Genomic DNA, 15172 nt, shown 5'->3' with positions numbered 1-15172 from the left:
CTTCAGGCCTAGGGCCAGGCAGCCAGCCAAGCCCATCCCCAGGAACAGCGGCCAGTGCTGGCACAGGGGAGGAAAGAGTCTGGAGGCTGATGTGCAGAGGAGGGAGGGAGAGCCAGAGCAGCTGGGCTGAGACTGAGGGAGAGAAGCTGGAGGCTGATTTTGGTCCAGCAGAAGCTAAGCAGAACTGCTGTCTTTGGTCTTTCAGGTAAACACTCAAAGCTCTAAGTAGAAAAAAAAAGCCTAGAAGTAGGTTTCCCCAGTTTGCGGGGTTTTTTTTTCTTTTTTCTGCCTTTTCTTTCTCCGCATCTCTCCTTGTCTGTGGCTCCATTCAACCCATTTGTGCCCCTTGCTGAAGCAGGAGAATGGTCACTTACTGTGAGCAGACCTGAATCGCCATGGGAGATCTGGGCTGGCTCCTGCAAAGAGCACCATTCTAGGAGAAGGGAGACTTCATTCTGTCACTGATGTTGTGACAATAATCATAACTATTATAGAGGCTAATACTTACCAACCAAATGCTTTCTGTGAGTCAGGTATTGAACAGAGCATTTACATGCATTATTTCATTTATTTTACCCAAATAGTGCTTTGAGGTACAGCTGCCCCGTTTTAAAGTTCCATGCGGACAGTTCCAGTTCTTTAGTGAGATTGCCATGGCAATGGCAATACTTTGTCTTGGTTTGTCTGAGCTCATCCTTTTCATCACTGCGCTCCTGTTTCCTCCATTCCTAGATAGGCTCCTTGACCTTGGTGTGTCTCCATTCATTTAGTTTCCTGTAAAATGGGGGTAATTGCTTCATAGAGATATGTTTGTATATAGCTTTCATAACGTACTAACAAATACAAAATGATATTCATGAATAATAATGCTCTGTTGCTGCTGAAAATTTGGCACCAGGTATCCAGATAGTGCTGAGGCTGTCCACTTCAGAGGTGGCAGTGATAAGGGAAGAGGACCAACTGGGAAGGCAGTTCCATTAAATTAGCAACTGTGTAGAAATCTAGATGTCCTTTCTTTTGTAGATTTACAGAGCTGGGACCAAGTGGAGAGGGGAAGGAGTTTGGAACTGGCTGAAAGCCTGCTCCAGGTTAGGGTCAGGGCATGACCAGCAATTCAGTGTCCATTGGGCACAGCAGATTCTCAGCTTGATTTTATTCAGGATCAATCACAAGGAAATCCTGTGTTGCGGAGAGTCTGATCCTACGAGCATTTCTGGGTAGTGGTGTATTTGAGTAGGATCAGTACTGTGGTAAGAGAATCAGTTTTGGAACAAGCCCTGGGCCAGTGACTCAGTGCAGGGGTAGGCAGTCCTGGTTGGGCCTGTGGAATCTGAGGCCTGGAGCCCATCGTTCAGATGGGATAAGTTGGGACTTGAACAGGCTAACCAGATGCTACTGAGCTACTACTACTAATAGTACAGTAACAGCTGTTATATCAAGTGTTTTCTCTGAAGCCTTGTACCTTTTATCTGCATTTCCTCACTGAATTCTTTCAAGAGCTCCATCAGGCAGATACCATTTTGCAGATTGTGGAAATTCAGGCTTCCATTAGGGTCAAACAATTAGCCAGTGGTGCAGTTGGCCTTCCTTTTCAGAGCTGGAGCTTTTAACCGTGCTGGTGGACTAAAATGTCACAGGTTTAGGGCATCTGGACTAATTCTAGTTTCCACATCTGGTAGGGTTGAGCCCAGGCACATGGTGCCTGCCTGGATTGTGGCAGGAGGGCTGGGCTGGGGAGAGGGCAGTGAGTAGGAGATCCTTCTTGAGCACCAAGCACAGACATGTGTTCTCTCTCCAGTGGCTGATGGTGAGATTTGCAGCTCTGGGGTTGCTGTGGTGTCACTCCTGAACTTGGGGCCTGTCTGTCATGTGTTCTCTCTAGGTGCTCTGCTGTGGGTAGGCGCAGCAATCTAGCCTAGGGGTAAATGTCATGGTTTCTTGAGCCAGACATGTGATCTTGGGTAATTTATTTTCCTCAGCCTCAGTTTCCTTGTTTTTAAATGGGGTTATGATGAGTATATGTGAGTTCGTGTCCTTAAAAGTGCTTAGCATAGTGCCTGGCACCATATCAAGTGCTCAATAATTGATGACTGCTATTATTAGCTGTTAGCCATCAGCTAGTGAGTCTAGGGGAGACCTTCAACTTTAAAACACTTGAAGTGCTGCCAGCCTGGGCCACGGGGCTGGGCATTGTGATTGAACCTGAGGAAAGCTCTGGGAGAGCAAAAGTATTTTCCCAGAGAAGAGGGTAGACACAGAAGAAGGTAGATCATTGGGCAGTAATCAGAGTAATCAGGGGACCATACTCATCAGATCTAGAGATATTTTCTTCTGGCTTTAGACCACTACTTGCCTCAACACTCAGTGGAATGGGGGCATTTCAAAGAAAGGGACCAGAATGGAAGAAGGATCCAACCTTCTGGCATTTGCTGATTGATCATCTGTTGAAACTGATTTTCTTCTCCTTTTTTTCATCTGCTGGGCATGTTAAAAGCTTTCAGGTTTCAGCTGGTTCTGCTGTGTCAGGTAATCAAAGGATGCTCTTACATGGAGGGGCAGTTCGCTAAATGGGATTAGGGCCTCTTTGAGAGCCCCATCTGTTCTGTCCCTACCTGAAGGCCTTGGCACCAGGATTTGGAGGAAGCTGCTATGATGAAGCATCTGCCCAGTGGGGGCAGGGTGAATGGCCTTGGGTAGGTGGGTCAGATGGAGGCCAGGAAATCCTCTTATCTCACTGGGTGTCCATTCCTCCCCCAGCAGCAGGAGCTGAGCAACAAACCCTTGTGAGTCAGCATGCCTGGGAATTAGAGTTGCCAGTCTGTGAGCATGTGGGGTTTGTGTAAGTTTGGGCCTTTTGTTTCTTTGAGCATTCTAGTCTTTAGAAACACAAATCTGGAAACCAGGCCCTCCACATGGTACAGTCCTTGTTTTGAGATAATTCAGCTTGCACAGTTGCTTCTCTTGTACCATGGTCTTCCAAGAATTAACCCCTTGCCATTTGAAATTGTAATGAGTTGTACTTACGGCTTACTAGCTGTAGTCTTAAAACATAAAAAGTCTTCTAAAAAACTTACTTAGGGTGGTTACTTTCCATACCAAAAGCCCTTCTAAGAGCTTCAGTGTCTAAGATGCCTAAGTAAAACTACTATAGGTCTTTGAGGACATGTTTGGACATGTCTTTTTGTCATTTTTCTCTTTGAGATTGGAGAATGGGACAGGCCTTGATATGATAATCTCTAATAACTACAGGAATGATTGTGCTCTTCATTTTAAACTTACTGTATAATCGAGCTTATCCTCAGAGAGAATTCCTCTTGAAGACAACCCCCAATTTATCCAGGCACTATTTGGAGGAAGCCAAGTATTTTAGGTAAAGTTTAAGGCTCCAGCCGTTCATAAAACCCACCCTTTTGCCTGGCGCGGTGGCTCACGCCTGTAATCCCAGCACTTTAGGAGGCCGAGGCGGGCGGATCACGAGGTTAAGAGATTGAGACTATCCTGGCCATGGTGAAACCTCGTCTCTACTAAAAATACAAAAATTAGCTGGGCGTGGTGGCATGTGCCTGTGGTCCCAGCTACTCGGGAGGCTGAGGCAGAAGAATCGCTTGAATCCAGGAGGTGGAGGTTGCAGTGAGCCGAGACTGTGCCACTGCACTCCAGCCTGGCAACAGAGCAAGGCTCCGTTTCAAAAAAAAAAAAAAAAACACCCCTTTGTCCCACTGCCTGTTCTCTAAGATGATTCAGTTTGGATCATAGAGGTCCATGGAATCTCCCTAGAACTGGGGAGGCCTGGGTGACTGACATCGACTTTTATTTAATGTCTGTTTCCTACTGCACTTGTGGCTCCTGGTGCACGTTTCATTAACAACATAATATCAGTGGCTGCCATTATTATAGCAGTTGGCAAAATTTTATAAATACTAAATTGTATATGGATTTTCCAACAAACCAGTTGAAGGTAGGAATATGAGTCCTGAGTAGACAGAGTCATCTTGGAGAAATCATCTCACCTCTGGTAAAATGTCTAGCAATTTGTTTAAAAAAACACTTTTAAATTATATAAATAATTAATAAGCCACCATGATGAATGTGTTATGTATCAGTGCAAACTTTTCTTTTTCATCTAGCAATTATCCTACCATTTAGAGATTGTAGTTGAGTAAATCAGTCCTTTTATTTTTCTTTTCCCAATTTTTTTCAGTTTTTTCTTTTTTTTCCTGAATATTTTGAGCATTTATTTATTTATGGTGAACTTTTTTTAATTCTCATTTTAGGTTTGGGGTACATGTCGAGGTTTGTTACATAGGTAAACGTGTCACGGGGGTTTGTTGTACTTACTATTTCATCATCCAGGTATTAAGCCCAGAACCCAGTAATTGTCTTTTCTGCTCCTCTCCCTCCTTCCACCCTCCCCCATCAAGTGGAACCCAGTGTCTGTCATTTCCTTCTTTGTGTTCATAAGTTCTTATCATTTAGCTTCCACTTTATAAGTGAGAACATGTGCTATTTGGTTTTCTGTCCCTGTGTTAGTTTGCTGAGGATCATAGCCTCCAGCTACATCCATGTTCCCACAAAAGACATGACCTGGTTCTTTTTTATGGCTGCATAACATTCCATGGTGTATATATACTGCGTTTTCTTTACTCTGTCATTGATGGGCATTTAGGTTGATTCTACATCTTTGCTATTGTGAATAGTGCTATAGTGAATGTTCACATGTGTGTGTCTTTATGGCAGAATGGCTTTTATTTGTCTGAGTATATACCCAATAATGAGATTGCTATGTAGAATGATAATTCTGCTTTTAGGTCTTTAAGGAATCATTATACTCCTTTCCACAGTAGTTGAAGTAATTTACACTCCCACCAGCAGTGTATAAGTGTTCCCTTTTCTCTACAACCTTACCAGCACCTGTTACTTTTTTTTACTTTTAGTAATAGCCATTCTGACTGGTGTGAGATTGTATTTCTTTGTGGTTTTGATTTGCATTTCTGTAATGATCAGTGATATTGAGCTTCTTTTGCTATGCTTGTTGGTCACATGTATGTCTTTTTTTGAGAAGTGTCTATTCATGTACTTTGCCCACTTTTTAATGGGGTTGTTTTTCTCTTGTAAATTTAAGTTCCTTATAGATATTGGATATTAGACCTTTGTCAGATGCATAGTTTGACGATTTCTTCTCCCAATCTGTAGGATGTCTATTTACTCTCTTGATAGTTTCTTTTGCTGTGCAGAGGCTCTTAAGTTTAATTGTTACAGATCTCACTTGTCAATTTTTGCTTTTGTTGCCATTGCTTTTGGTATCTTTGTTATGAAATCTTTGCCTGGTTCTGTGGTATTGCCTAGGTTATCTTCTAAGGTTTTTATAGTTTGGGGTTTTACATTTAAGTCTTCAATCTATCTTGAGTTGATTTTTGTATATGGTGTGAGGAAGGGGTCCAGCCTCAGTCTTCTGCATATGGCTAGCTGGTTATCCCAGCACCAATTATTGAATAGGGAGTCTTTTTCCTCATTGCTTGTTTTTGTCAGCTTTGTTAAGATCAGATGGTTGTAGATGTGCGGCCTTATTTTTGGGCTCAACATTCTGCTCTATTGGTGTGTGTGCCTGTTTTTGTACCAGTAATTTTTTCAATTTTTTTACACAGGGTCTTACTCTGTCACCCAGGCTGCAGTGGAGTGGCGCTATCCCAGCTCACTGTAGCTGTGACCTGGGCTCAGTTGATCCTCCCACCTTAGCTTCCCTTGTAGCTGGGACTACAGGTGTGCATCACCACACCTGGCTAATTTTTTTCTATTTTTCATAGAGACGGGCTCTTGCTATGTCTGTCAGGCTGGTCATGAACTCATGAACTCAAGCTATCTGCCCACCTACCTTGGTCTCCCAAAATGTTGAGATTACAGGCATGAGCCACTGCACCCAGCCCCAGTCCTTCTTTTAAATTTAAAGTGGAGACATGCTTCTTTGGATAACTCAGCCCATAGGCCCTACAGGACAATCACATTTATTGTGAACTTGGCTTCCATTCTAAGTACAGCCTTGCTGAGGACGTGGGGGAGAAAAAGAAGCTCCTTGGTTGGGAAACTTGGTTTGGAGTACAGGCTTGGTGGATGGTTTCTATAGGTGGATGGAGTAGGGCAGAGAACGGGCATTTCACCTACTGTGCCAGATAGGCCCAGAAAGGAATCTGGACAGATCAGAGGCAAATTTCACTTTGCTACTTGGCTTAGGCCCCTGCTTGTAGTCTTGACAACCTTGTCGTTAGGCCATTATGAGGCTGTTGTTCTGAATATGGCCACCCCTCCTCCCTACTCATCCTACTTAAAAAGAAAATATGAGAATGTAGCATTAGGAACTAGAAGATGAACCCTTTCTTTGTGCCTTCTGGCTTAACCCAAGTCCAAATAACTTTCCTTACATGATGGCAAGTTGGCAAGACAGATTTCCTCTGGAATATTTCCGTCAAACTGTAGTCTTTGATGCATTCTACATATGAATCAGCCTCTTTGAAACCGATTTTACCTTAAGAATTTTAGGAATTTCCCTCATTGGTTCTCCATATGTGCCCCAGCCACTGTGTCGCCCAGGTGAAGTTACAGAGCTGGCCTATGAAGGAGATGATGAACTTGGGGTCTCTCCCGTGGTTTGTTGTTGGCTCATGGAAATAGACTGGTGAACCAGGGTGCAGTCCCTAGAAGGTAGGGTCCATACCCCATTTCCCCTGCCCAGAAGTGATGGCTTTCTAATTTCCTTCCAGGTTGGCTGGCTCCTCTGGCTGATGGCATGTTGAGGTACATGGGCCAGTGGCAGAGAGGGCATCCGATCCAAAGGGGGCCACTCTAGAGGCTGGGCCACCAGCACCATGGGCCAGTGTGTCACCAAGTGCAAGAATCCCTCATCGACTCTGGGCAGCAAGAATGGAGACCGTGACCCCAGCAACAAGTCACACAGCAGGCGGGGTGCAGGCCACCGTGAGGAGCAGGTACCACCCTGTGGCAAGCCAAGTGGAGATATCCTTGTCAATGGGACCAAGAAGGCTGAGGCTGCCACCGAGGCCTGCCAGCTGCCAACATCCTCGGGAGATGCTGGGAGGGAGTCTAAGTCCAATGCCGAGGAGTCTTCCTTGCAGAGGTTGGAAGAACTGTTCAGGCGCTACAAGGATGAGCGGGAAGATGCAATTTTGGAGGAAGGGATGGAGCGCTTTTGCAATGACCTGTGCGTCGACCCTACAGAATTTCGAGTGCTGCTCTTAGCTTGGAAGTTCCAGGCTGCAACCATGTGCAAATTCACCAGGTTAGTCACAAGTACTTTATGTCACCAGGTGAGCAAAGGAGGAAAGAGAACACTGTCGGGCAGTGGTGCCCAGCTAGGATAGGACTGGGTTGACTTCATAGGGTTTTGGTTGAGTTTTTATTTTTCTGACTAGGTTCTCTAAAGCTTAAATGTTTTGAGCCAAGTTGTGGTTATGATCCAGAGAAGCCCCTCTGGACTCTAGGGGTTTAAAATGTATCTACCTGGCTCTGCAGCAGACCTACTGAATAGCAATCTCAGTGGGGAAGGCCCAAGCATTTGCATTCTGATAAAGATTCTTGTCTGGTTCTAATGTGGACCACTTTTTTTTTTTCCAGAACAATGCCTTTGCCTAATTCGTAGATCAAATTTCAGGCCTATCCTAGCATTATTAGGCAGCTTCTGAGTAACTGAGCACGGCTCATTTTTGCCTTAAATGAAGAATAAGCCAGGGTGAGCCAGGTCGCCAAGTTGCCACTCAGCCCTGCTGCTGTCTTGGACCTTTCTTTTTTTTTATTCCTTTATGTGTCAGTTCACTCACTCCATATTTATTGTATGCCCAGCATGTGGCAGGCACTGAGTGCCAATACAGTAAGTGCCTTTGGGATATGCCTCTCTCCCTCTATGAAGCCACTTGCCCTTTCTAGTTCTTAGCATATTGCCCGCCCTCAGCCAGGCCTGTGTGTAACAAGGTCAGTTGGCCCCAGTTACTAAGCAGTAGCTGTGCATGTTGTTCTGGTCATGTGTCCCTATAGAATGTGGTTTGTAGAGCATGGGGTTATGAATAAGAACCAGCTTTGAGACCCAGCCGTACAATTTCTAGTTTGCATGCCCCCGACCCCAGACAAGTTACCCTCCAGACCTCAGAGGCCTCAGCTCTGCAGCAGGTACTGCAGTCCCTGAGAAGATGAGCAATGTGAGACCATGCTGAAAGGGTTGTATAGATGTTAAAAAGATATACATAATTTTTGTTTTTTAACATTAGAATTTTGACCTCTGGTGGTAGAATTACCCAAGTTCAGAATCCTTGGCTCCAGAAGTCTCCCTTGACAATCACTAAAAATATACACTAAAAACAAACAACCCATAGAGAAACAGAAGGGAAGCAGGAAGCCTCCTCCTCTGGAAGCAGAAAGAATCCACAGCTTAATCGCTATTGCAGCGAGGGAAACGGGAGGGAGCAGGAGACTTGATTTTAGCTTTGGGAAGATGAATGAATGAATAAATGAACCATTATCAGCTGCCCACTGTGTGCCAGGCACTGTTAGCAGCAGAGTATTAATTTGTTTAGTCCTCACCAAAACCCTATGAAGGTGGTATTTTTACCATTTGACAAATAAGGAAATAAGACTAATTAAAGGAAATAAGACTAATTAGTTGGAGGAGCTGGAGTTCAAATCCAGACCATCTGGCAGAAAGCCTTACTCTTAATTACTATGCTATATTATTACCTCTCAGTAAATGGTATCATTTGTAATTATTAATTGTACTTCCTTCTTTCTGTTGCAGGAAGGAGTTTTTTGATGGCTGCAAAGCAATAAGTGCAGACAGCATTGACGGAATCTGTGCACGGTTCCCTAGCCTCTTAACAGAAGCCAAACAAGAGGATAAATTCAAGGATCTCTACCGGTTTACATTTCAGTTTGGCCTAGACTCTGAAGAAGGGCAGCGGTCACTGCATCGGGAAATAGCCATTGCCCTGTGGAAACTAGTCTTTACCCAGAACAATCCTCCGGTATTGGACCAATGGCTAAACTTCCTAACAGAGAACCCCTCGGGGATCAAGGGCATCTCCAGGGACACTTGGAACATGTTCCTTAACTTCACTCAGGTGATTGGCCCTGACCTCAGCAACTACAGTGAAGATGAGGCCTGGCCAAGTCTCTTTGACACCTTTGTGGAGTGGGAAATGGAGCGAAGGAAAAGAGAAGGGGAAGGGAGAGGTGCACTCAGCTCAGGGCCCGAGGGCTTGTGTCCCGAGGAGCAGACTTAGTGGCTCTGTCCCAGGAGCAGCAGCAAGGATCTGCCCGCTGCCCTGCAGCCAACCGAGGAATTGGACCTTTTTGGAAATTACCGAAGATCCGGATATTTTCTACTTTACACCTTTCTCTGCCTTGTATCTGAAAGGGCTCTAAAATGCTGTATCATGTTTTAGGCACTTTCTTCATTTTTTGGTTATTTTGGTTATTTCTTTTTTGGGGGGAGATCTCCCAAAATATTTGAACCTGGCTACATGTTGTGTATCTTTTTTTGAAGCCTTCAGATAGAATAAGCCTGCCATTTCTTGCACAAATTAGATTTTTTTTTTGTGGGGGAGGGTTTAGAACAGGGAGGGGGGATGGGACTGTTAGGTTGAATTAACATTACAAAATGATACAGTGCCAGATCTCAGTTTTGCATATTGTTTTTCAGGGCAGGTCTGTACTGTGTGTAGTGCTGTTTACATGGTTGAATTTAGGTTGTAATAATTATTTTTAAAGATTTACACAGATTTGAATAGCAGTGTTAACTGTTAGCCACATTGCATTAATTACCAGGCAATTTAGAGCTCTTGGAGAGCCATGGCCAGCCAAGAGCATTTGTAGTCTGGTGACAACCCCCCTTTAAGCTAATTTATCCAGAACCCGTATTTCCCTCACTTCTTGCTCATTCCTTCTTTGACCTATTGCATTTCATGTTGAGTTTATCCATCAACATGCTGCACCTGTCAGTCAAGTGAGCATTTTTTAAGAACACGTTGTACTGAGAACCACTTAAGCATTGAATGCAGAGAAAGCAGTGCTACCTCAGTTTTGCTGGAAGTAGACTTCTTTGATAGTTTTCTTTCTTTGATGAAGTTTCTGTATTTTCATGTTGTAAATGGAAATACTTTTTTTTGTTTGTTTGTTTCATTTGCCTTGGAGCCAAAGTTTCTGTTCCTGGTGGTCGGGAAACTGCCTGCCGGCCAATTGACTTGAAGGAAAACTGTGGTATGGAGCTCTGCTTGAATTTAAGTTTTTGTTTTTGTTTTTTTTTTTTAGTTTAGTTTTTTCTTTGAGTATCATCAGCTTACTTGTCTGGCAAGGGCAGAAGCCTGGGGTTGGCCTGAACTCTGCCAAACAAATATCAAAGTGTATTTAATAGTTAAATTTGTGCCCTTTCCCTTCTTGCTGCACCCATGTTGTCACTTAACCCCCAGGAGTTATTTATTATCTTTTTGTTAAAGTCAGGCTCAGTTGGGGTAATGTGATGACTGTTTAGGTTTACATGACCCTCCTCTCCTTTCCCTACCCCCAAATATGTATATATACATATATAAAATATGTATATATTTTACCTATATAAAATATATATATATACACATATATGTATCTATATTCCTTTGTTTCTTTGCCTGTTTAAACTGGCCATAAAAGAGGGAGCTGCCTTCAATGTATAAAGTATAAGAGTGCCAGGGAATGCCATAATGGAGGCTTTTGGATCTGAATTTGGACCATTTTCACTAAAGAGTTTGCTTAGCCCTTTCTTCACAAGAGGGAGGGCCTGGTTCCCCAGACTTCTCCACGTGCCCGCTCCATAAGGCCAGCTTTGGCCAGACTGCCACAGGGGCCTGAGGAGCTGACTTTGGTCCTACCCAGTTTCAGTTAGAGGGTCCTCCTGTTATTTTTCCATTTAAAAAGTATGTCCTCAGAAAACTGTACTGGAAGGATGGGTGGCAGGAACTTGTATAGTTCAGCTTCCAACACTTTGGAACAGATTAAAAAGGGAATCTTTTCAATAAAAACTTATAAAAATATTTTATACTCTTGAGGTAATGAGACTTTGTCTATTAAACATTTGGAGGTTTCTCCTCTAACGAATACCCCTCTACCTCCCAGGAGTGTTTCTCAGCCTGGGCAGGAATTGCATGTTTTGAGTTCCATTGTGAGTAGCCTTACAGCTCTGGGCTCCCATCTTAAGGATTATTAAAGAGTTTTGGCAGTATTTTTCTAAAATTGATATTGACAATAGGGAACATTCTTGGAATTTTTTAAATCCTAAACCTGACAGTTCCTCTTTCAAAGGGGCAAATGGGAAACTTTAAGATCATCCACGGTACAGTATTGCCAGAAAGCTGAAGGGGGTCTTGGGCCATATGCCTGGCTTCTGTTCTAGCTAAATAAGACTCCTGAATAAGTCTCCAGGGGTCCCAGCAGGTTCTGTAGGATCCGCTGTAGCTGGGATACCCAGACTGAGGTTTTAAAATGGCCGCTTTTTTATTGAGCCAGTTTGCAACTCATTTTTTCTGGTTCTGGATTGGGTAGTGGTTGACTGACGGAAAAGGCAGGCTGCTCTTGGCCAGGTAAGGCCCTTTCCATCCCAGATCAGGGTGTATCAGAGAGAGGCACGCAGAAGAGGGAGGCAGCCCAGGACCCTGAGTACTCTGGAGAAACTAGGTTCCTTCCCCATCCTGTAAGAAGACATTCCATGCATTAGGTATACTAGAGTGGGTGGATTTTGTTGTTTTTTTAAATTAACTATTTAGCTTCCTCACCCCCACCACAAAAGCCATTTAGTTATTTTTTGGTTATATTAATCCATTTACAAATGAGAAGCCAGAAAAGGGAGCAGTCAGGGAGGGACTTAAAAGTTCCTTCCCAGTTTGAGTACTTGATACTCAGCAAAGATTTCAAGTTTCTGCGTAGCTCTGGGCCAATGCTTTCATGACAAGAAATGCAGTTTTTTTCTGCCAAGGGATCCAAGGTGAGTTGTGTATAGGGTTTGAAGTTATACTTCTGGGAAATGAAAAGCCTTGTCCCTTTCAACCTAGAAATAGGTTTGCCACTTAATGAGTGAGCAGTAAGTCTGTGTAATAGACCGAATGCATGCCCCTCAGGTAAGCTAGTACACTCCTTGCTTAGCAATATAACATCAGGGTGATGTGGAGAGGGGCAGGATGTGGATGCTACTTTGGAAATTGGCAACATCTGAGGGTGACAACAAACTGTTGGGAAATAAGAAATAACTTGGTTTTGACAAATGGCTTTGTCTGTGAGCTTCTGTGATGTTTCTTTAGCAATTTATTAGAAAGCTAGTATGTGATGATGTGCTGCTTCATTGCATGCGCTTTTCCCGATCCTTGCCAAATCCGAACGTATCGTTCTAATCCCACCTCCTGTAAGAGCCTTTGCTGTGTTTCAGCTGGTTGTCTCGGCAGGTGGGAGTTGGGTCCAAGAACCCATGTCTGCCCTTCTGATAAGGGAAGATGAATCTAGAGCTGGGCGAAGATCTAAATTTTAACCAAACCTCCCGGCCCAGAAAAATAACAATTGAAAATGCACAAGACAGTGTTTTCAATATTAAACTTCATAAGGAAGGCATACACTAGTCTTTTTGGAAAGGAAGAAAGGATTAAGCCACAGAGTATTAGTCTTTGAAGCAGTATTGATCTCCAGGGGCTGGTGCCAAAATTTAGTCCCGAATGCTGGAGGCTGTAGGGTGTGGAACCCCATAGTACACTTGATGGCCTCATATACTATATACCCTGCCAAATTGTATTAAACAGTGGTGGGAAGTTACTGGGATAAGAACTTGTCTCCAAGTTTGCAAACCAAAACAGATCTGTTAGGTTGGTGCAAAAGTAAGGCAAAAACTACAATTACTTTTACACTATTTAGGAGTGTTTGGTTTGCCAGATTCCAAATGAGGTCTTCAGTGTAGCAAAGCCCAAAAGCTAGATTCAATTATGCAATTATAAAGTAAGGCATGGAAAGAAGCTGCTGCTAGGTTTTTGCTGCTTTTTACTTGACTGCTTTGCTATTTTTCCTTTCTCTCATGTTTGGTTAGCTATGACTTGAGCATCTTGGTAACTGACAAAGGTCTTCCTTGGGGGACTTGAACATCTTGGTAAATGATAGGTCTTCCTTGGAGGACTCCAGCAGTATCCTGTTTAAACAGGTGAAAGGACTGTCAAGGCTGTTGAATTGTGTTAATTGGGACTCACTGAGGAAATGTGACATTGATCCTCCTCTTTATTCCACAGTGTGTTTTCTGATCATATAAAGGTTCCCATCTGCCCCCCTTCAGTTTATTCTCATGGTAAGCTGTAATTACATATCCAGTTTAAACTGAACTGGAACTGCATGTTGCTGAGGATCAGCAGGGGTTTTCCCCCTTTTCAAAAGACAAAATAGATTCTTGAGCACTGGTTCCAGAAGCAAAATAGTTTAAATAGCTTTGCATAACCATTGGGTTCTGCTTCTGATTCAGGTGCTGGGCATCATGTCCTCCCTATTCTTCTTGGAAACCCAGCCTATCTCATACCTACTTCCACCACCCATCTAACTTCCCTGCTCCTTTCAACACAAATCTTGGATATTGCCAAAGGAAGCCATTCAGCAGCTGCTGCGGTTTTTCATCCCCACTGACACGCAAACATTTGCTCTGGGAGAAGTGTCTTCCCTCTGACCCTGCTCCCCAGCCCCGTCTGTGATTAATTGCTCTTACCTGTTGCACTAATGAATATGACTCTAGTTTTTGTTGTTGTTGTTGTTTTTTTGACTCTAGGTTTTAAAGGGGGAATGTAAAGCAATAGGCAAATGGGGCTTAGATGAATTGGTCCCACAGATATACCCTGCCTTAAGCCGCTGAGGTGATGAGTACACTGCTCATGTGACCTTCCACCTTTGTGAATCCCTCTTGGTTTGTGACCAGTGTGTCTATTTGTTGAGGTTGTACAAACTTGACAAAAGTTAATACTTTTGTTTGTATTCGCTGCACTGTTGCACTCTCCAAATGGCCCCTTGAGTATTTTTATTGACTTGTTACACACATTTTTGTCTTTGATGTCTACATTTTTTCCTTTAATGTTTTTTGTTTGGAAGGTTACCTGCTGTTGGATTTAATAAATTTGTTTACTTGATTATTGATTTTTCTAAAAAAAAAAAGTGACTTTATTCTGGGGCAAAATTTACCCACTGGGAGCTTCTGCCAATATGATATTGAGTAACAATTTTTATTCTTTGAAAAATAATCCCGATAAGTACAGGATCTTCAGACTCCAAACATAAGTGTTGACCTCCCACATACCAAACTTAATAGGGTGGCTTTTAGGGGTCTCAGTGCTTAGAGGCAATGAGCAAGTAAGTCTTCACAGGGCGACTGCCTAAATAGTCTTACCTTAGCAACTGATGTGTATTCTCATGAGGAATAAAAAGTGAAGTTGAGCAGTATATTAAATGCATGACCCCTAGATTTAACAGTATCGCAGTGAGTAAGGCAAAGGAAACAAGCTGTGTCTAGCTTTAACTGTCGAGTGCCACTGCTATCTGACCTTTGGCAAGTTAGTGAACCTCTAAGTTTCCTTTTACTTATCTGTAAAATTAAAAAAAAACAACTCTTGCTTCCATCAGAGCTTTTAAAAGTGTTGATAAAGTCCCTAAGACACATAAGTGCTCAAACATTACAAACTCTTTTAAGGTTCTCCAAAGGAATGTTAGGTGAGTGATGCAGGGAAACCAGAAAATAGGAGAGGATGGTTGGCATGGTCATACATGACCTTTCATTAAGTCACAGCTCCTCTGTGCCAAATTGGGGATGGGGGAAGAAGCTCAGACTAACATGATCCCTGGGAATTCCCATCTGCCTCGTAACACTCTAGGCACATGATTAGACCACTTACAATCCTTAGCTTCCTTCCATTCTATTTTCTGTCTAGTTTTTTACATTCAGGAAAGCTCTTGACTGGCCATCGTATACATTTCTTTCATGGAGGCCCTGATGGCCTCCCCAAAGATTTCCAGCCTCATGTTGGTATCTTGTAAAAATAAGTATGGTGGTGGGAGTAGATGTTCTTTTTCTTTTCAGTTGCAAAGGCTCTGGAATTCATGTCTATATTCTCTAATTAGGGAGAGGTTTCTGAGATTT

At 43.2% G+C, this 15172-nt stretch overlaps 2 protein-coding genes across 3 annotated transcripts in view; one reads left to right on the top strand and one right to left on the bottom strand.

Annotated features, from left to right (window-relative positions):
- The window catches only part of DCUN1D3 (defective in cullin neddylation 1 domain containing 3), a 44926-nt gene extending 30758 nt beyond the window's left edge, over positions 1 to 14168 (top strand). For both annotated transcript variants that reach the window (XM_012464693.3, XM_012464694.3), the window contains 2 exons: positions 6756 to 7291; positions 8798 to 14168. In XM_012464693.3, the coding sequence (XP_012320116.1) occupies positions 6861 to 7291; positions 8798 to 9281 (915 nt within the window). In that variant the 5' untranslated portion in view covers positions 6756 to 6860 and the 3' untranslated portion in view covers positions 9282 to 14168. The remainder of the gene's footprint in view (positions 1 to 6755; positions 7292 to 8797) is intronic.
- The window catches only part of REXO5 (RNA exonuclease 5), a 77860-nt gene continuing 62752 nt past the window's right edge, over positions 65 to 15172 (bottom strand). The window contains exon 20 of the mRNA XM_021672308.2: positions 65 to 774. Coding sequence (XP_021527983.2) covers positions 729 to 774 — 46 coding nt within the window. The 3' untranslated portion in view covers positions 65 to 728. The remainder of the gene's footprint in view (positions 775 to 15172) is intronic.

This window comes from Aotus nancymaae, unplaced genomic scaffold (assembly GCF_030222135.1).
Source record: "Aotus nancymaae isolate 86718 unplaced genomic scaffold, 86718_ANA_hifiasm-v0.15.2.pri h1tg000049l, whole genome shotgun sequence".
In the NCBI taxonomy this organism is placed as follows: domain Eukaryota; kingdom Metazoa; phylum Chordata; class Mammalia; order Primates; family Aotidae; genus Aotus; species Aotus nancymaae.
Note: the sequence above shows the minus strand (reverse complement) of the source record. Positions and strands in the feature narration are given on the sequence as shown.